Source organism: Tetrao urogallus (assembly GCF_951394365.1).
Source record: "Tetrao urogallus genome assembly, chromosome: 8".
Taxonomy (NCBI): domain Eukaryota; kingdom Metazoa; phylum Chordata; class Aves; order Galliformes; family Phasianidae; genus Tetrao; species Tetrao urogallus.
This window is the reverse complement of record NC_136821.1, coordinates 36,853,144-36,875,043: the sequence shown is the minus strand read 5'-3', so window position 1 is coordinate 36,875,043 and position 21,900 is coordinate 36,853,144. Positions and strand designations below refer to the sequence as shown.

The 21,900-nt window shown below is 39.6% G+C and overlaps 1 protein-coding gene across 1 annotated transcript in view; it reads right to left on the bottom strand.

Moving 5' to 3' along the window:
* Positions 1-1,114: 1,114 nt before the first annotated feature.
* Positions 1,115-21,900, bottom strand: part of ADARB1 (adenosine deaminase RNA specific B1) — a gene marked incomplete at its 3' end in the record, with an annotated part of 37,707 nt that continues 16,921 nt past the window's right edge. The window contains exons 4-9 of the mRNA XM_079539432.1: positions 19,721-19,889; positions 19,083-19,231; positions 18,022-18,190; positions 8,488-8,673; positions 2,040-2,211; positions 1,115-1,291 (exon numbers count right to left, since the gene is read on the bottom strand). Of these exons, the coding sequence (XP_079395558.1) occupies positions 1,115-1,291; positions 2,040-2,211; positions 8,488-8,673; positions 18,022-18,190; positions 19,083-19,231; positions 19,721-19,889 (1,022 nt within the window). The remainder of the gene's footprint in view (positions 1,292-2,039; positions 2,212-8,487; positions 8,674-18,021; positions 18,191-19,082; positions 19,232-19,720; positions 19,890-21,900) is intronic.

Genomic DNA, 21,900 nt, shown 5'->3' with positions numbered 1-21,900 from the left:
AAATTAAACCACATTTAAGAGCAACTTACCCAATTAGTTTCATGAAGACCATCACACATGTAAAGCCAAAAGGTAATGAAATCTTGAAAAGGACACAACAACTTGAATGAAAGCAGAAGAGAAGTTTTAACAACCTTTTTGTCCATACAAGAGCTTTTCATTTCTTTAAGAAGAGAACAATTAATGTTCACTGAGTGACTTTTTTTTGGCCATTCAAGCTTAGTGACCTCAAAATGAGCAAATTTTCCTAAATTGTCATGTTGTAATTATTATTGTAACTCTAATGAGTTCAAAGGATATACAAATCACCTACATCTAAACAGAGTTCTGCACATTATAGACTAAACTGCATAACTTACAAATAATCATTTTGTTGTTTCCAGTTTACAATGGTTTAAAAAAAAAAAGACTTCACAATGTGTGTAAATGGGAGGTAAATGTATTTTTAAAACCAGAATAGAAAGCTGCATGTTAAAAATGGGATCATAGACTAATAAATACATACATCAAAGACATGAATTTCTCAGCAGCTGGTTTTAAAGAGCAAGGAAGTGGGGAAAACTACTTGTCCAGACTTCATTCTGGCCCAGTGGTCTAGCTACATGCTAGCAACATCTAGCATGTATGATGATGTAGATGATGCTAGCAACATCTGCAATTCAAAAACAACTTAAAAAAGGAGAAGAATCATCTTTGTTGCCTATTTTCCTCTTACAAAATTAAGCTACTTCTTACAAGTGTGGTGTAAAATCTAAATAAATATTTATTTCTTCATGCACTTGATGACATCAAATTAAAAAAGCAATTATTTTAACCCAGAAAAAATGAGTCATTGTATACTGTAAGGACAGACAGCCTTACTGCAGATTTTCTACAGTAAAAGTATTTCTAGAAATACACCAGAAATTACTTTCTCATAACAAAATACACAATTATGTGTCAGATTATCATTGAGTTTCAATACTTAGGCAAAACCAAAACAGTTACTACCAAGCTTTGAAAAAGAAAAAACAGTAAAAAGATGTTTTAACAGGTATGGAGATGCCAGAAAGCAATGCTGGACACCAGGATTTCCAAAGCGACTCCCCTTCCAAACTGACGTGCAGACTGTGAATTAGACTGTGAGTGAAAACTGATCCTGTTCTATGGGTTTCTCCACCCATGCTCCAAGTCCTGCCTTCAGGAATGCTTTAAATAAACACTCTTTGGCAGTTTGATACTCAGTGGCTCCTTGCTTGGTTTCATGGTACAGGTTAGGCTTGAAGATCTTCAAGCGCAAGCTGGACGAAAGCTGTGCAGATGAAAGAGACAAGAAAAGAAGAGAGCAAATGATTTATTCAGACCAATATTTGCAAAGCAACTGAGTTATGAAAATAGCAATTAGAAAAGGTAATGAACTACTCAACCAAATGTACAGGCAAAGGCAACAAGCCAAAAGCACAATATAAATTCCAGCCATTCTAGCTCTGTATTCAGTTTCACTGCAACTATCCACACTTCCCCTCTTGCAAGCCGTGCCCTCCTGTAGAACCAAACCACATACAGAGACAAGCAATCTTTGGACTTCACTTTTCAGCAGTGCTGTGGTAGCTCCACTACGATTAGCATGCCTTTAGCTTCTTCTGGATTACCTCTGTCCTTTGGCAGAGAAAATCTAGACACTGAAAAGCAGCTCGTGTATACTATTTGGCTCTTTTCTTTCTAAGGACAGAGTGAATATAGGCTGGATTTCAGCGCAACTGGGATTGTATTTCCAAAGAAATTAAAATGAGAAGGCAAAAGGAAAGGAGGTAAGAGCTTTTGCTTACTTAGCTATAACCAAAGATTATCAGACCCTCGCATGCATTTTGTACCAGGCGTTATACAACTAAATAACCTAAATGAATGTGTTATTTTCCATTACGGTGCGGACTGGTAGCTAATATCAGGCTCAGCTTAAGACAGGTGCAAAAAATAGCTTCTGAATACAGAAAGATACACATGGAAATGCCATAAAGAATAAATTGGAAGTGAAAAATGTTCCATGCTGGAATATATACCTTTGCATGAACACGCATCCAGCGGCTGTACAAAGCATGCTTACAGAGGCGAGATGCACGCCCCATTTCATCTTTGCCAGTTGTAGCATTAATAACTTCAAGACTACTGTCTCCCACTGTCCAATTTACACTGAAATTTGGTGCTTTCCCTGGTTGGCGTGCTTCTGCATTGCTAATACCTGAAAGAAGAGAAAATTAATGACAACAATAAATACTAACTGCTGATCATTCTTCTTACTAGGCTACTGAAATCATGCCACAAGCAATTCTTCCTTATGGGGACATTCTCCTGCAGATTTTTCACTAAATCATGGAAATACTGCCATGTATATTTCATTCTCATCGTGATTAAAAATCCCCTCTCGCTCTGTCATTCCTAGCTCAGCAGGTAAACATCGGGAGAGAAACAAGAAACCAGCTTTCTCAGTGGAGGATTACGTAGAAGACTGTAGTAGAGCTCCATGTGGACAGTGATATTAGCACCTTGCCATGTTAGCCTGGCTTTGGCTGGGATAGAGTTAATTTTCTTCAGAGCATCTGGCACTGTGATGTGTTTGGAACATAGGATGAAAATGACATTGATAATACACCAACGTTTTTAGTTGCCTAGCATTGCTGCGCCAAATCAAGGACAGTTCTGCTTCTGACACTGTTCTGCTAGTGAGGAGGCCAGGAGGCACAAGGAACAAAACAGGACAAAACCAGGAGCTGATATAAGCTGGCCAAAGGGATATTCCATACCAAGGGCGCCATGCTCAGCAATAAAAGCTGCAGAAGCTGGCCACAGGAGCTGCCTTCACTCTGTGTCCAGCAGGGCATTGGTCAGCTGCTGGTGAGCAGCCTTCCTCACCTTTTTTTTTTTTTTCTTTTTAATTTCAACTTATTATTTCTTTCACATTAAACTGTCCTTTTCTCAGCCCAGGAATTCTCCCACGTTTATCTTTCTCAATTCTCTTTTCCACCCTACTGAGGGGGAGTGAGCGGGCCGCCAGGTGGTACTTAGCAGCTTGCTGGGTTAAATGACAACACGCAAATCAGGAATATCTGGTCTGGTTTACAGGGCAAACCAATTCATGAGTTATTGACCTGCAAATAACTATGAAGAAGAAATGCTGCTGGAGTACTGCAAAAGGTAATCGTTGCCCTCAAAGCCCACTCACTGGCAACACTAGCAGAGTTCCGGACAGCGCAGATCCAGCAAAGCTTCCCTAGCTGTAACTGTCCCATCAATTCCCTTTCACTCTGCTGCTCTAAGAGTTCAAGTAGCTAAATGTATGGTTCCCTATGTCTGCACTTTAAAACCAGTGCAGAATGATGAACCCTCATCATGTCTCAGCACAAACAATTAGAGTTCAGCTAACAGGTTGTAACTGCAATCTTATTTAAAGCAGTCAATCCTATTTAGAAGTGTTTTTTCACTTTCCCTCGTAAAAAAATGGAGTTAGATCAGAGCAGTAGTGTGAGATGACAGAATGTCTTGTAAACTAAGGCATGAAGGCATTCACATTTCAGTAGCTGTAGAGTATGTTTCATTAGAATTACTATTATTTCTACATAAATACGACTGCCTTCAACGGTAGTGCAGTGCTGCTTCCATAAATGTTTTACATGTTCAAATGCAAGCCTTAGTGCCTGAAAGACAAGCTGGGAACCAGTAACACTTCCGTTTATTGATTCGCCTCCCTCCTTATAGCTGTGAGAAGAGGAATGACCTTCAGAGGGGGGTCTGACCTCACTCTGGTTCTCACCAGCAGAGGATGTCTTGCCTGAGAGCACTTCCTTCCTACCAACTGCACAGGGGCATGGTGCAACTAGCACACACATAGCCAGAGGTGCTTGGGCATCCAAGTTAGACAAAATAAGCCCCAAGCTCAGCATCCTATGCAGAAAGTCAAAACCAGCAGACACTTGACTCTTTTCTCATAAATCCAGCTGTGCTTCAGCTGCCTCTCCACTTCACATGCTCATTACTGCTGAAGATGCCCAGAAACAGCAACTGAAGGACTCCAATGTCAAAGCCCATTTTCTGCATGTCTCAGGAATGCTCTCAACACGTCCCCAGGCAGCAGCCAGGGCCATCAGCACAGCGAGTGGTTTAAGTTTCACTTAAGTTTAAGCACTGTGGAATGGCTGTGCAGCACGGTGGCCTCACACACATTACAGGGATGGCGAAACTTCATATGTCTCAATTTCTCATGAGGAGGGGAGGAGAAAGGGACGGGAGACAGGGGTGTTTTTTTTCTTTTTCTGATAAATAAGAATCCCATTTTTACTTTAATATAACTCTTTGAAAGTTTATTTTGTATCTAGTCTGAGTCTCTGCTAGGACTTACATCTAAAATAATCTAGTAAATTTGTATGAATTCAACACTAGCATTGCGGCAAGATGTGTTTCTTGATGGTATTTGAAATACAACCTAACAAAGTTAAGTCAGCCTAAAGCAGATAAGCACAGGACTCGTTTATTGGCCCTTAAAGCACTTAAAGGTCTTAAAGCACTTCTGGGTCCCGCACCCACTTGTAGGATGCAAAGATGAGAGTATGTGAGAGCTGTGAGGTCCTAGATGCAAAATTACAAAGCAAAATTCAGATAACCAGTTCCTCACTTACTAAATGAACATTTTGAAATATTGGATTTTCTGATGCTGACATGTTTTTATGCTTGGCTTATTTCGACCTTGTCACTGTCACCAACAGACAGTATGCCAAGGAAATAATAAACAGTCCCACCATTCCACATTTGCTTAAAATAGGAGTTGAAAAAAAGGAATTGGAATGACAGTTTCCTTTATTTTTATTTTCCAGTTTCTTTCAGGTGAGATTGTCACAACTTCTGCTGTTCATTATGAATGGTTGCCAAAAAATCCATGCACCAAGTCGCATGAAAACTGGAGTGGATCATGCACAACTGCTTCTGTGCCACTAAAGACCAAACACTACAGAGCAAACAAACCCTACCACTCCACGAGTCACATAATAGAAGTTCTACACATAAAAGAACTATTAATTGAGAGCAGAAACAAAAGGAATCTAAACTCTGACTCTCCATATGCATGTAAATTCAGGCTTGTTTTATGAAGCTGATGTGAAATAGTCACTTGCTTAAGGCAGCACATACTGGAGAACTTATCAAACCTACTGAGGCAAGAGTAGGCATGGCTACCACATGAGAAATGAGTCCGTCACATTTTTAATTTAACTTAAAAATATCTGTGCTATTACTTTTTCTTGTTTCATGTGCCACTGAACAAGCACGGTGATCGGATATCGTACAGTCAGTATCACAAAAAAGGCCTTTTGCTCCTTTTCTTATTACTGTGAAAAAGCAATATTTCCATTTAAAAAACAAAATTCTGCCCTACATTTTCCTTTAGTGAGTGATTCCCTCCCCAGACCAACACGTCCAGAGTGTGAGCAATTCTTTCAGCAAAGACTGGAGACAATTTACATTTCTCTACTGCCTTGCTCATGCAGTGGAGGCTGTATAGAAGCGATTTGCAAATAAAGATGGCATTGAATATAACATCCAGAGTGCAGTGTATTTCAGCAGCAGTTACACAACTGCATTTCTTAGGTCATTTTGATGTCATAACAAACAAAAATGACTCTGAATTTCAAGTACACTAAAACGACACCTTGGTAAGCAGCACTTATCTGCATGAACCGTGGAAAAATGCCAAAGGAGTCTCTGCAGGCAGATCACAGGCAGCATGAACAGGAAACTAAGGTTGCAAAAGCAAAGCATCTGACAGTCATTTAGGTAGATCATATCTTCTCTCTCAAGAGCTAGACATGAACGCAACACAATTAACTGAGACTAGTAATGGGAGGGAAAGATAGGATAGAAAGTAGAGTGTTTCATTCTCCTTTGAAAAGTGTTACAACTACAATATTTTAGAGAACATCACTCTGAACTTCTTGGATATTCTTATAACCAGGTCTAATAAGAAAAATCAAAGGTCACCACTTCTTTGGGCCAGTGTGTACATACTAGCAAAGCCTGACAGAGCTCGCAGCAAGTTTCATCCAAAGGAGGTAAGGGGCTAAAAATACCAAAGTGGAAGAGATGATAAGTGCCAGGAAACTCCAAAAATCACCAAAGAGTCTGCTGAAGGATTTTTTTCTTTTTTTTTTGTAAAAAGCAAACAAGCTAATTCAATAAAATTAAAAAGCAAACACAGTAGTCATTCAGAGAGCTGCTGAAGCACGAATATTTAAAATCTTCAGAAATTTCTTCCATGGTTGTCAACATCTTATTGAATACAAAATATGAATTGAGTTTTTGCATCTAGACTGTCTGCAAAAGCGCATAGGTACATTCACAGATTGGAGCTTCTCTTCAAAGCAGATAAAATTAACTAAAGATAAATAACTGGTAATACATATGAGGAATTTCCTGCACTCTCAGCTGGAAAACTGCTGCTCTGATATGTATGCTTCCAATTAACTTGATGAGGAAAGGATGTATAAATAGAAAATCTCCTATGAAAAAAGAAAGAACATTTGATGGAAAGATTATTTTTACCAGTAGAGTAGGTAACTTCATCTTAACGCAACTGTCCCTGCAGACACAAAAGTCACCTTGTAAGAGATTAAAAAACAGCTCTTAGAATGTTTTCTCAGCTAAATATTTCCATTTAAATATTTCGGGAGACAATGAGGAAAGACAGAATGCCATAACTGAACAGCTATTTCTTTTTTAGTTGACTACATTATTAAAAACAAGTAATGATCCCACAATGGCGCAAATAAGGTAGAGAATGAAATCTGGGAGAGCTACTCCTGCTGTGCTTATTTCCATGTAAGAGTACACTGTGAAATAAGTGAGTCAAACAGTAGATGTGTAGCTACACCTAGGCCCCAGTTGAATCCAACATCACAGATCAGAAAACTAGCTTTCAAGACTAATCCAGCACAAGAAAATCCATCAGACTAATTCTTGTGAGTGTCTCCTCTCAAGCAAGGCTCCTGTGCATTTTGAGATATGCATTTTCATGAAACTCAATAGCTGAGAACACTTCTGAATTCTCTCTACTGCCCAGTGAGTTCTAGCTGAGCTATTTAAACAGATGATGCTGTGTCATGACAGACAGTCATCTAACACTATTTCAGAACAAAAGATTTGTACAAAGCCAAGGTGCCCTGCTCCAAATTTGCTGTCTTGAAGAATTTCTTAAAATTCCCAGACATCAGATATCAGCAACACTCCACACATCAGCTATTAGGTCAATATAACAATAGAATATTTGGAACTGTGCACGTTGTCTTTATTACTTACTTGCTACTATAAGGATATACATGTCACTTAAAATTATAGTACGTTCTGGTCCAGGGAATCCTTATGAAATAAATTAAATACATAACAAGCTCCCTATGTTCATTTTTAAAATGTCATGTTTAAAATGTTCATGTTTAAAATGTCAAACTTCAAACATGCTTTAAAATACTGGTTGTTTTTTTTTTAACTTTTTTTCCTAGAAAATAAACAGACGTGACAAAAGCCTGGCTCTACAGAACAACGCAATACACACAACAACAGGAAGTATAACAGATCTCAGTTTTAAAGCTTTCACAACATTAGTGTAATTAGCTTTTTCTTTAGATTTTAAGACACTTTAGAACTTCACTTTTAACTTACTTAAATTATTATTTTATTAAATTAGTTCAAATACTCTCAGCCCCACTGGAGTCTAGAATCTGTGTGGTACTAAAGAACAATGCTTGAAGTTTCAACAGCAGCTGCTGGTTACTTGCCAGGGTTGGCTGTTTGGCTGTTCTGCTGTCTGTCAGCTAATACTTAAAAAGGTATAAAAATATTTCTCCAGGACATTCCAGCAGGCTCTAAATGCAGCATTTGTGCATTAACTATGAATTGAAAATGAAAATATTGTGACAGCTAGGTCAAGCAAACAAGTTGGGTGTTGTGCTAACTAAAACTAATTCTGCAACCAACAGAGATGGATAACAAAATAAAATACAATCAGCAACATCTGAGATTGTCTCTTCATCCACTTTCAGTTGGGTATTGGCTTAAAGATTGTGAGCCAAATATTTTCATCTTGGAAGACTGATAAATGACGTAGCTATTCAATAAATACCTGCAATTGTAAGAGAAGTGAAAATGAGAGCTAATGCACTATCCATAGATGACAAGAGGTTTCATTAAGCCAGGGCCTTCAACTTGCCTCACCTGTTGCTAAGGTACACTCCAGATGGCAAATAGGTGAAAGTGCCTTCAGTTCATATCCTGGCTTTTTTGGCATCTTTTAACTCACCATGGGTTCTTGCTATGGTATCTCTGTCTGTGTATCCCTGCTAGGTTTACACTGTATCTTCTGCTTTGTAACCAGAAACCAATTTACTCACAAGACATATTTCCAACAAACTGCAAAATCACAATGCTACTGGAACAGACTTAGTTACCGGTACGGCTCTCTCCATTAGATACTTGCCACTAAGTAAAGGTCTGTTGAGTGTATAAAGAGGTGGTAGATCTTCTATCTCTGCTATCCTCTGGTATACGGCTCTGGATAGATGATCCCCATGATATAAACTCCCCAAGATGATGCTAGAGAAGTAAATTGGCTCCACAAAGAGGCTAAGTAAGGCTCCTTGAATACCCAATACGTTCCACCTAAGAGGGAGGGAAAAACAAAACAAAACAAAACAAAACAAAAAACTTTCTTTTTAATGGAACAAGTAACATCTGCTAGACATAACAGCAGTCAATCACAATGGACCAGACTTTCACAGAATCACAGAATCACAGAATGGCTTGGGTTGAAAGGGACCCCAAGGGCTATCTAGTTCCCTCTGCCACAGGCACAGCCGCAAATCTCCAGATCTGCTACTAGAACAGACTGCCCAGGGCCCCATCCAATCTGGCCTTGAACCACCTCCAGGGATGAAGCCTCCACAGCCTCTCTGGGCAGCTGTTCCAGCACCTCACCACACTCTCTGCACAGAACTTCCCTCCGACATCCAATTTAAACTTTCCCTCTTTGTGCTTAGAACCATTCCCCCTTGTCTTATTACTGTCTACCCTTGTAAAAAGTTGACTTGACTCCTTTTTAAATACTGGAAGACCGCAAGCAGGTCTGCCCACAGCCTTCTCTTCTCCAGGCTGAACAAGCCCAGCTCCCTGTCTGCATAGGGGAGGTGCTCCAGCTTTCTAACCATCTTTGTGGCCTTCCTCTGTACCCTCTTTAACAGCTCCACATCTCTCCTGTACTGAGGGCCCCAGACCTGGATGCAGTTCTCCAGATGTGGCCTCATGAGGGCAGAGTAGAGAGGGACAATCAAGCTCCCTGTCCCTGCTGCCCCCCACCCCCTCTGATGGAGCCCAGGATACCATCAGTCCTCTGAGTTGCAAGAGCACATTCATGGCTCATGTTCAGTTTTTCATCCACCAGGACCATTGGGTCCTTCTCCACAGGGCTTTCAACCCTTCCTCTCTTGAACAGAACATGGCTATGGTAACACAGCTATGACACCTGACAGAATTGCAGAGATCAGCTCAGCAAAATCCTCAGCAAGGCAACCACGGTCTACTGACAGCGTCCTCATCAGGAACAAATTCCATTACCATATTTCCCTGCTAACGTGTCTGGTGATTCATTTTGCAGCTGCAGCCTAATCCAAGAGATGGATAGGATCATTTAATCAGAGAAAGCCAAACTGTAACATCAACATTATGAAAAACTTCCCCAAAAGAGTGACTGGGCACTGGAACAGGTTGTCCAGGGAGGTGGAGTCACCATCCCTGGAGGTATTCAAGAAATATCTAGATGTGGTACCTGGGGACATGGTTTAGTGGGCTATATTGGTGGTAGGTGGACAGTTGGACTAGATGAGCTTAGAGATCTTTTCCAACCTCAATGATCCTGTGATTCTATGATCCTCAGTCAAACAGTAGCTGGTGCCTCCAAGATACCTGACAGCGGACAAACCATTCATCCCACAGTGCAAGGATTGTGTCTGCAAGACCTCAGTACCTCATCACTGTAAGGGAAAGTTCACTCTTTAAATCCTAACCAAACTGTCCGCATCCTGCTGCCAAAGAGGATATTTGTACTTGGCTGCAATACTCATGGGCAGGATGAAAGCAGTCTCCATGCACATATACTCTTGGCCTACTTCAGCTGTTCCACAGATTCCAATAAAAAATCCCTGTCTGCATAACTGTGATCTACACTGGACCAAGTCTAGCATACATAGGAGCAAAATACTGAAGAGTTTTTGTGTCTATATTAATCTGATCAGGTTTTAGCTCCCAATCTGTACGTGACTATCGTATGGAACGCTTTAAAACCTCAGTGTCCTATAGAGTATTTCCACTGTACTCTCTTTTGAAGTATACTTGCAAACAATTTGGCACTATTAAAATTGTTTAACTGAGTACAACTGCAACACCCAGACAACTGGATTCACAAGCAGAAGGCAAGACCAAAATGTACATCCTAAACTGTCTTACAAAGTGTCCCTAAGAAAAGAGGACTATGTTAACAGAGTACCTTGTACCTCGTCCTTGGAGGGCATGGCTACACATCATCATCAGTTCAGCTAGTAACTGTATAGTACAACTGTTTCATTACTTTGAAAAATAGAACTACACATTTTGGCTTGCAAAATGTTAAAAAAAGAGTAGAACAAAAATTGTACCCCAATGAAACAATTTATTCACATATCTTTACTAAGGATGAAAATGAAAAAAGTGTGCATTAGCTTACTCACCTGTCATTAAAAGTTTGCCCTGATGTATGAATAAAAATACTGTACTAACTAAAAATGAAGTATACATGTTACATTGAATAAAGACCTATTTTTTCTGATGGTGAAAATGCATAAAACAGTCAAGCATAACATTAAATGCATCAAGAGAAAACTATTGCTTTCTAGACACCCTTCTCTGGATCTTGCCATGACTAGAGGAACAGAGGAACTTCAAGTGCCAAATCAACTGCAATAGTGTCTTGATATTGGCAGCGTTATCTACAAGAAGCATAGAGAAGCATGTGGACTACTAACACAGGCAGATAATATTATGGAAGAAACATCTGGAAAAAATTCAAGAGTAAGTATTGCAAATTAGGTTCCTACAGTTCTATCTGAAGTTTACAGACATACAGTTTAAGCCCCTTTTGGTTAGGCATATCAGCTTTTATTTTTCTTGAACAGTACTTGAGTGATGGATAGACATTTTTTAAAGGCCAGAGTATACCTCTGGCTCCCTAAACCAAACTTTTGCCAGATCCTTTGCCTGGCTTCCATGTTCAATATTTCTAGAGCGTGTGTTTTGTTGCTTCCTTCCAGCTCCCACACCCAGCCATCTGTAGCTGGCACAGAAAATGACAGCTGAAGTTTGAATCTTTCAAAATCTAAAATGAGAGGAGGAGTTTGGATACTTAGACAGCTTCTGCAAGGTGAACTACACAAACCTGTACTACAGTTGCTATCCTGTAGTAACTGCCCATGCCTCTGGTTTTGCTGGAATGAGCTTTTTCACCACTACCACTTTGGTGTATGCCTACTGGATTCAGAGCAATTGGCTTGCTGCAAGAACAAGGTTTGCAGAAAACACTCAAATGTGCAAAGCCTTAGGCTCTTAAAATCTATTGGCTGGGGTTGGATGACGGTTGAGTTTATAGCATTTGCTTTAAATTTCAATTGTTTCAATGAAATAATATGCAATTATCTAGAGAAATACATCATACTTTTAGAAACTGGCAGTGTCTCAGATAAACGCAAAACTTAAAACAAATTTTATACATTACAACAGTGGCAGAAAGGAAGGATTACACAGAGACTTTCTTGTTCCTATTTAGGCTGTACCTCTTTCTGGCTAACAAGAATTTCTCACTCCCATTAGTACATACACTAAAACCTCCTCTACAGACAGATACATCCTGAGAATAAGCCATACCAATACGATGCATCCATTTTCAAAAAGCCACAGGCCTACTGAAACCTGATATAGTAAAACTGACTCATCCCAGTTCACAAGCAGGACTTGTCAGAACATTTGTCAACTATCAAAAGCTACCAATTTAGTACTACAATTTACTGAAACCACAATTTCTTTCGAAGTGAATGGACTGTATAGGTTCACTCTAAATCATGAAGTGCAGAGTACAGAGTGCAAGATTCATTACAAAAAATGTTGATAAATTCAGCTTTTCTACCAAGCAGTGAAACACCTAAAAATACAATTTTTTTCTTCACATTAGTATATAAGGAGCATGAGAAAAAGGTTGAGTAGCTGAAGCTGCGTAAATCAAGTTTGCAAACTCAAATCTTCCTGTGCTCACACTGAATTTCTAATACAGAAAGGAACCTTTCCACTGCAGTTCCACACTGCACCAGACTGCATGCAGATCCTGGCCATGGAACAGTGCTCAGGTACAGCAGTTTGATGGCTGGAGAAAGGGGTAACAGAAGAAAATTCTCCACCACTAATTCAGTAATTTAAATATCTTCTGCAGCAGCCATGGGCAAAAATACAAAACTTCCACATAAAATGACTTAATCCTTGGTCCAAATCTGATTGGGCAGACCAGAGTGAACCAGACCCAGGCAATACCTTTTCTCAACATCAAAATAGGAGAACAGCACCACATTAGCAATACAAAAAAAAAGCGCAAAAAAGCACAACATTAAGCAGAAAATGGCTGCTGCGTTATGTCAGTGGAAATACCGACATGTCTACAGGCATATATATATATATCTTATATATATATCTTATATATATATATATATAAGAGTTTCATGGAAGACAGCCTCAGCAAGCAAAGAGACATCCTCCTGTGTAAAACTTTTTGCAGGAAGATTTGTCTGTCTGAGCATAAAAGATATGCCCTCTGCGGCATATTTTGATGATATTCACTCATATGATGTTCTGAATGTTCTGATTTTAAGTTACCACAAGAATCAAGAGATCTTCTTTCACAAGCTTTATCAAATTTCAAGCTACATGGACATTCTAAATACCAGTTTTTATACTGATACAAAGCACAAGCCACAAGACTTAGTTCCAGTCTGTCAAATAGAGCTGTCTCTTTTGAGTCGAGTGTCTCAAAGTCACTACAGTTAATGGTGATTTGTTCAGTATCTAAGAAAGGCCATTTTTATTTGCCTGAACAGCTCTCCATCAATGAGATGGCTGGCAAATGCAAGAGAAGCTAGGGCACCCTGTGCAGACAGGGATACCCACAGTCAAGTAGCACATGATATCCCTTCACCTGTCCTCTGCAGTTACAGAAATGATGCACAACACAAGGGAAGGCAACCTGACGTGGTGCCAGTAAGCTCAAAGGATTGTTTACTTGTACTAAACTGACTCTCTGCAATCCTGAGCAGCCTTTTGTGACACAGAAGTTCCTTCAGACAGTCACTGAGTAATTTATGGCTATACCAGAGGCTCACTAAGATGTTGTAGAACCACAACCATGTTTGATGGGGCACCTCATTTTCTAAAGTTCTTCTAGTAATTATAAAAAAAAAAAAAAAATTAAGCGTAAAAAGGTAAATAAAAGCAACATGTAAAAATCACAGCTCTCTTTATTCCTCAGGTTGGAAAATTGATCCAAGAACAAAAACTTTCCGAAGACAACAGTTCTGCTGAGGAGTTTGACTTAATTGCTGATAGCCTTGAATTTATTTACAGGTATCATTTCCACAGAAACAACACTACAACAGATACAAAGAGCACAATAACACTACTTGATAGAGCACATTCTCAGCTACAAAACACTATTTTTCAACATAATCACTATCATTAGCTATGCATTTGCACCAGCCATGAACAATAGTCTGCATGCCATGTGTGTCAGAACCTGCACCAGAAGTGGCCTGCTGTTGCTACTGCTGAAATGCACTACCCACCACCTCACTGTGCTCACATCTGCTGTTTGTCTTCATAAACGTTCAGCAAGCATTAATGAATGTCAGTGGGTGCAATTTTTTCCTCGAGGAGGAATTTAATAGCACACCTTTGTTTCACATACACTTCCATGTCAGATGCCCCTCTGCTGCCATCTGTCACACAGCATCAAAATGTGAAGAATATTGGTGGGAAGGTTCAACATCTACTGCCATATCACCACCATCTGCCTCTGACACCGTGGGCCAACATCATAAAATAGGAAGCATTACTTTTGGAGCAGCCCTTGTACATTCACCACTTACATGCTGTTCCCTGCAGATGGAACAAGCAGAGCTGATTTCATTCACCTAACCCCTCTCTCCTCTCTATCCTTTCTCTCATGTGTAAACCTGATTTCTCTTTGCTTTCTGAAGAGATTAACTCGGTCTCTATGATCAGTCTTCCCTTCTTAAGCCACGGAAAGGCAGCAACATCTTCATGTACAGCAGTCAGTATTTTTCTTCAGGTGGCGTAGTCACCACAATTTACATCAATAAACACAAGTCCACAGTCTTTGACAGCAGCCCTTCTCAAAAGCGTCTTTCTACTCTTCCCAAGGTCAGATTTTCAACTACAGACAATAAGATTTAACTTCACTTGCAGCTGAGCATCCAGGCTGGCCACAGACAGCTCTGATTTGTCCCAGTGTTTCTGGTGTTGTTTGGATCTGTGGCATGCTACTAAGCCAATGTCACTGGTTTGCATGGTTACATGACGATACACACTGGGTGGTGGTTTCCTACCTCTTTCTCTGAAGTTTTTAATCTAGGTATTACACAGCAATCACATATCAAAAGCAAGGCATTCAAATCAGCCACGTGGACTAAGACCTGCTCAGAAGAAATGTTCTTCCTAGTGCTGTTCAGAAAGCACACCAGCTCTGCCATGGAGCTTTCCATTTAGAATAACTCAGAAACTCAAAAAAGGCTCCAAAGGCAGCTGCTGAACATACAGCCTTTAGTGAGCGCACAGAGAATTTTCTAGTTGTTTTTGTACCACCTCATCAGTCCCCACCTAGGTGGTGTGGTCAAGAAGGAGAAGCCAGCCATCAAGGGAATAAACAGAAAGACAGAGTTACAAACTTCCATTTGGATTTTACATTGTAAATAGCAGAAATCAAAGTCAGTACGTAGGTATGTGATGTTCTTGCACAGCAAAGAAGTAATATTTTTCCCTCTACCATGGTAGAAGAGCACCAATGACTTCCCCTTTACACAACTGAACCACTTCTCAATTAAACCACTTCTTAAGTGATCCCAGAGCCTTCCTAGCAAGGAAATAGGGTAAAAAAAGCAATTTAAGTCTTCTTATCAAGACAGCAATTTGAATGTTTGGTGAGAAATTAAATAACTGTTTATTTGAAGCCAAAAAGCTTCAAAAGAATGTAGGTGAAAAACATCAAAAAGGACAAAAATACGCATAATGAAGTAGCATGGAACAAGCTGGGGATCTTTTTTTAAAACAAATGCATGCATATAATGCCACCAAACAGGTATTCTTGTCATAGAATAAAGTTGCTCTGAAATGTCACCAAGACACTGGGATAATCCCATTCAAATGCTCCTGAGCCAGATGACAGTACATTGTTTTACCTACACAGGCCTGTTGCTGTTTTCCACAGCTTTTTACATGGTGAAATCATTAAGGGTTAGAGTTTAGCACCCCTCATTTCCTTTCTGCCTAAAGCACAGCTATCAATCTCTTGACTTTTTCTCTTTTTTCTGCCTTTCCCAAAACAAGCAGAAAGTGATTTCCAAGGAGGTGACTTTGGGAGAGAAAGGGATGCTGAGTATCTGCCACCAGCTAAGGAAGAATGAGGTGAGCTGAGCTAGCTGGAGCAAAGCAGCAGATTCAAGAGCTGTTTCACACGTGCTACCTCAGCCCGTGGCACAACACAAGCCCTGGCTTGAGATGGCTAAGCCTGCCAACGTACAGTCAGCCCAGGATGCTCATCCACTCTTGCATTAGATCTCACCCATTTCTAATGGTGGGCTTGGCCCATCATTGTAATGAGCAGCAGTCACTGGAGAAATTCTACTTTTTAGCCCTTCTTTGCAGGATAAAGAAGCTTAGCAAAAATTTTGCAAGTTTCTCGGATCTTCCTGCCCTTCCTACCCTTCTAGCAAGGTGCTAGAAAGCACACGTTAACAAAGCACTCGGAGGCTGAAAATAATAGCTTGGCTTATGCATATAATCCACACAGAGAGGGCTGTTCATACAGAAAGAGTCTTCCTGTTCTGGATTGCCCATGTAATCCTCCACACAGTACTTAACCACGTGTTTTCCAGGCCGGCACTGTGAACCTTTGGGAAACATCAGTGGAAGCACACGGGGCGAGGGCGTTCTGGAGTACTGACCGCTGGAAACTACAAAGCAATGCATTCTTTCAAATTTAAATGGACAAAACATGGTCATAAGTGTCAGGGAAATGTAAAAAAGAAAAAAGTAAAGAAAAAAAAGAATATGAAAATTTGGGCCTCCTTACCCGTCATACAGTCTTTGTTGTGTGTCAAAGGGTTCTATTTGCTTCCTTCACTGGCACAAACAAAATTATTCCCATTAGCCCCAAGGACAGTTGACAGCTAGCTACGCAAGCGAGAGATGGATTCTGTTCTGCATCACACAAAATCAACAAAATAGTCAAATGTGTTCTAGCTCAATAACTGCCTTCATTTTTTATTTTCACTAACAGCAATGATGATGCGATAATAGAAGTCAATGAATGCAGCTTGAATACCACATTGGATGGTTAGAGGAAGCCATTGATATGAAGCTGGGAAACCAGTGTTGCAAATTATTGAAAATATTATTAAAAAAATTTCAATGTCACTTTTGTAGAACTATTTCTCAACAACCTACTGCCCTAGCTTGTGAAAGGCCTTAATCATTAATGTTGGAGGGATTCATACTAAAGTAAAATGTCTTTCTTCAGTGGGGATGATTACTTGAGACAAGACTAGAGGAGAAAAGCAATTACTTAAAATTCATCCTGTACTTTTTTTATTTGGTGTACACAGTTCATAATTAGTTGAAATATATCTTTCAATGTTAAAATACACTTAATAAATTTTGCATCAGACTTTGACTAGACAGAACAGCACAGCTATTTTACTTACAAAACAACTGAAATATATTCAGCCAAAAAAACTTGGTATTTCCTATCTATTTCACACACACACACAAAAAAAAAAAAAAAGAGTCTGCACAAACAGACTCATTTTTAAAAAATTACAATTTTCCAGCAGCTCTCCTAGATTTCTGATACTTTTTTTAAGGATACTACTTCTCAATTTGGTGGGCTATCATCTGTCCATTCCCAATTTTAAAAAAATCTTTCAGTCTCTCAATATTTCACTGTCAATAATGACAAGAAAGAAGGTACTGGATAAAATATAAATAAAAGGACTCATACTGGAAACAAAATATTTAATTACAGTAAAAATACTGAAACTAAAATTTAAATAATTATGAAGTTAGAAATTAAAAGTGCCCGTCAATTAACCAGACACATATATACATACTTATACATAAGCATATATATATACTATATATATAAAGTATACTTTGTTTTTTTATTTATACTTTATATATATTTATACTTTTATAAATACTCTCTCTATTACAATAGTAAAAATCTAAATCTGTCCACGGAATACATATGTCCCGTTGGTACACAAGGCTGTACACCACCAGAAGATTTAATTCAAATTTAACTAAAGTAATATATTTATCACACCCTTTTGCTAAGGCTATGTTGGGAACAGGAGGGAAAAGGAATTCCTCTGATGTTTTCCTTTGATAGAAATACAAAACAAAGCTGTCATGACTTGAAGTACCTGAAATTACACATAATGTTTTCATCTCACTTCTGAAGCTAGCAGGAGGTCTGACACCAACTGCTGGTGAAGAATCAGAGCTTTATCACTGGAATTGCAGACATGCTACAGCTAAGCAATGAAAGCAATCAACAGCCTGCGCATTCATTATAGCTGCCATGCATCCCTCCTGTCTTACTCAGCAATAAAAGGCAACAGTAGAAAAAACAGTTCTTTAGTCTCTCACCTTGCTATCTTGTCACTGCATGACATAGTAAGTAGCCTTTCTCCTTGCAACACTCCATCCCATGTCTGGATGGTGGTAGTAGAGCGCACAGGGATCGTCCCTTCCCCAGATTCTATTTTTGTTCGTAGCTGTCCTCTTGCTTTGCGGTTTGGGTGTCTGTCCCCTTGATCTAAATGACAAAAGTTACTTACAATCAACCAAGAAACATTCTCAATTTTACATAGAGCATTAAATGAGCATTAAATGAGTCTATTAAAGTCTGCATAACAATTTCTATCATTCCTTACAGTTTAGTTACAGCAAGACATGCAAAATGTCTTCTAAAACTGCAATAAAACCAAGCTTTGCATTAGGAAACACGGTCAGCAGGCACTTCTAAAATAGTGTTTTGGGCATTTTAATATTAGAATGAAGTCAATTAACAGATCAGGACTGAGAACAACCTTTAAAAATAGAAACACTGAGATGGCTAGATTAGTTTAGTAAGAATGCTTGCTGAATCACTGGCTTATCCTTGCTGGCAATCAGCTTCTTAAGCTGAATCACAGAATCACAGAATGGCCTAGGTTGAAAAGGAGCACAGTGCTCATCAGTTCCAACCCCTGCTATGTGAAGGGTCACCAACCAGAGACCAGGCTGCCCAGAGCCACATCCAGCCTGCCCTTGAATGCCTCCAGGGATGGGGCATCCACAGCCTCCTTGGGCAACCTGTTCCAATGCCTCACCACCCTCTGGGTGAAAAACTTCCTCCTAATATCCAACCTAAGCCTCCTTTGTCTCAGTTTAAAACCATTCCCCCTTATTCTAACACTATCCACCCTCATAAATAGCTGTTCCCCCTCCTGTTTATAAGCTCCCTTCAAATATTGGAAGGCCAGTATGTGGACCATGTGGATGATCACCCTGTATCTAAATTCTACAATACAGTAAGAACAGCTCAGATCTTTGACTAATACACATCTGCACTAAAAGGAAAGAAGATGCCTGAATTTCAACCATGTCACTTCCACATGTTCAAATAATACTTTAAACACCAATACTATAATATTATGCTGTCGTACCCTCTTGTGCTGCTTCATGTGGTGAGAAAATTCTAGCATCTCCACAAGGAGACGTGCTGATATAGAGATGGAACTGCACATTCTCCTTCAGTTTAAAACCGCCTCGCTCTGATTTGATAAAAATGGATTTTTCCTGATCATCTTTATTGCTGAAACAGAGAATACAGCTTAAGTCAAAAAGAAAGTTAATACATAAACAACATAGGCTGCTCAGTCCTAACAGGCATTAAAAACAAACACAGGATGTCTGGAAATTTTGCAACTCCAACAAGTTATTACAAAATGAAAAGTCAGTGGAGAAGATAAATAGAGAGTCCTTTATGTTATCACAGTGGGGTTTGGAGACTTCTCAGAAAACAAAACAACATCACGCTTTAGACTACTTGAGATGACTTTGATTTATATGTTTACCTTCTCAGGATTGACAGTGAACCAAATACAGGCTCTGTTCATGTCAAACTTTAGGGTAAAGGTCATACTTCTCAGTTAAACATTCTAATGCAACAAGTGGTACTTTACACATCAGTTTGTTTCAGCGGGGCAATCTAGAACAAGTATTTCACACTGAAATTATTCAAAGATACATTTTTGGCAGCTTTTCAACTGAATGAAGTCAGCTTATCTTCCCATAAGCTTACCTTAGATAAAGCTCGAGTTGTGTATACAGAAATTTAAGCAGGCACCGGCGGGATATAATTTCTGCATGGCAATCATTTAATGCAAGACCACGATCACTCATGTATTCACCATTAATGCATTTTGTTCCCGTAGAAACACTTATTACCAGAGCATCTTTCACATCCGTACCTGGAAAAACAAAATTTTAGAAGATACAATTAAAATCACAACCTAGCAAGAGAACTTCCTGTAGAATTCACACAAGGTTCTTTTTTACTCTGTTCCTTTTTAAAATAAAAAAAAAAAAATTCTTATGATTCTTTCTCATTCTTTCTTAAAAGCAAAAGGTTTATACAGACTTATCCAGTATGGCCTACGGTTCTTGAGAGTTCAGGTAAGGTTCTTGAGAGTTTTGGAGTTCAGGTAAGTTAGAAATTGAAACATGAAAGGTAAAACTAGACAATGAAGGAAGTTTGAGTGTTAAGCCACTGCAGAACTTATCAGCAGTACAGGACTTCTTGAGATGCATTCCCTGATGTTAAATAATTTGGCACAACAGAATTTAAAAATATTTTCTGTGTTTTCTATACAAACAACTACCTTTGTCATTAAATTAAAAAAAAAGTCAGCTCCATTAAGAGTTGAGAAAGATAGATCAGAACCTTACATACATCCATCAAAATAAAGAAAATTACACCATAAAGTGGATAGCCCTACCAGCTCTCATTGCTTATGAAATAAATATTCACTGAAGTACAGCCTTGACAAAAATGGATGAGGCCAGTTGCCCCATCTACTGCAGGTGGAAAAGTGGGAAACCAGTTCACTGATCCAACACAGAACAGCTGTGCAAGGGAGTCCAGGCATCCTCCAGATACTGAACTTACTTATGAGAAGCCTGTTTCTAACACCATGTAAAGCGAGTTCTTCAGTTAATCAAAATGCATTTACATGTTAACTAAGTCTGGATTCTTTCGGCAAATGTCTTTTCTGGTAATCTTGGACACAGATACAATACAACCTTGATAAATAGGATGAAATTTAAAAAAAAAAAAAGAAAAAAGAAATACAGTTCTACAGCATGTTCTTCATGATTGGTCATCATTATGAATCACAGAACCACAGAATCAGAATGACTTGGCTTGGAATGGACCTTAAAGTTCATCCAGTCCCAACGATTGCCATGGGGTTGGACCTCTACCCGTGGGGCACCACCCACCAGCCCAGGTTGCCCAAAACCTCATCCAGTCCGGCCTTGAGTACTCCCATAACTTATATGTAGACTGTTCCAGTGCCACACCAACTTCATTGTGAAGAATTTCTTCCTTATATCCAATCTAAACCTCACTTTTATTGATTAAAACTGTTACCTCTTGTCCTATCATTACACTCCCTGATAAAGAATCCTCCCCAGTTTTCCCGTAGGTCTCCTTTTAAGGACTGAAAGGCTGCTATAAGGTCTCCCCAGATCCTTTTCCTCTCTATCAGTTTCTGATCAGAAGGGCTTCCGGAAATATTTTGGTGTCTTAACTCCTCACACACTTGGAATCTACCTGGAATACAAAGTCATCAGTGATGGAAGACATTCACAGTCAGCACTTTAAATCATCCAGAAGACAGCAGAATTTTTCACAAGCTTACATTTAAGGACCTGTATTAAAAACACAGTACTTGCTTTTATGGATCATATAATATTTCATGGAAACTAGGGATGTCAGAAACGTTAGGCTTCAGCCCTCTGAAGTTAGAGCTCCAGCTCTCTGATCATCATTGTGGCCCTCCTCTGGACCTGCTCCAACAGCTCCATGTGTTTCTTGTGTTGCAGGCTCCAGAACTGGATGCAATACTCTGGGTGAGGTCTCACGAGAGCAGAGCAGAGGGGCAAAATCACCTCCTTCATCCTGCTGGTCACAGAATCACAAAATCACAGAATCACAGAATTGTAGGGGTTGGAAGGGACCTCCAGAGATCATCGAGTCCAACCCCCCTGCCAAAGCAGGTTCCCTACACCAGGTCGCACAGGTCGGCATCCAGGCAGGTCTTGAACATCTCCAGAGAAGGAGACTCCACCACCTCCCTGGCAGCCTGTTCCAGTGCTCCGTCACCCTCACTGTAAAGAAGTTCCTTCGCACATCTGTGTAGAACTTCCTATGCTGCAGTTTCCGGCCGTTTCCCCTTGTCCTGTCTCCACTCACCGCTG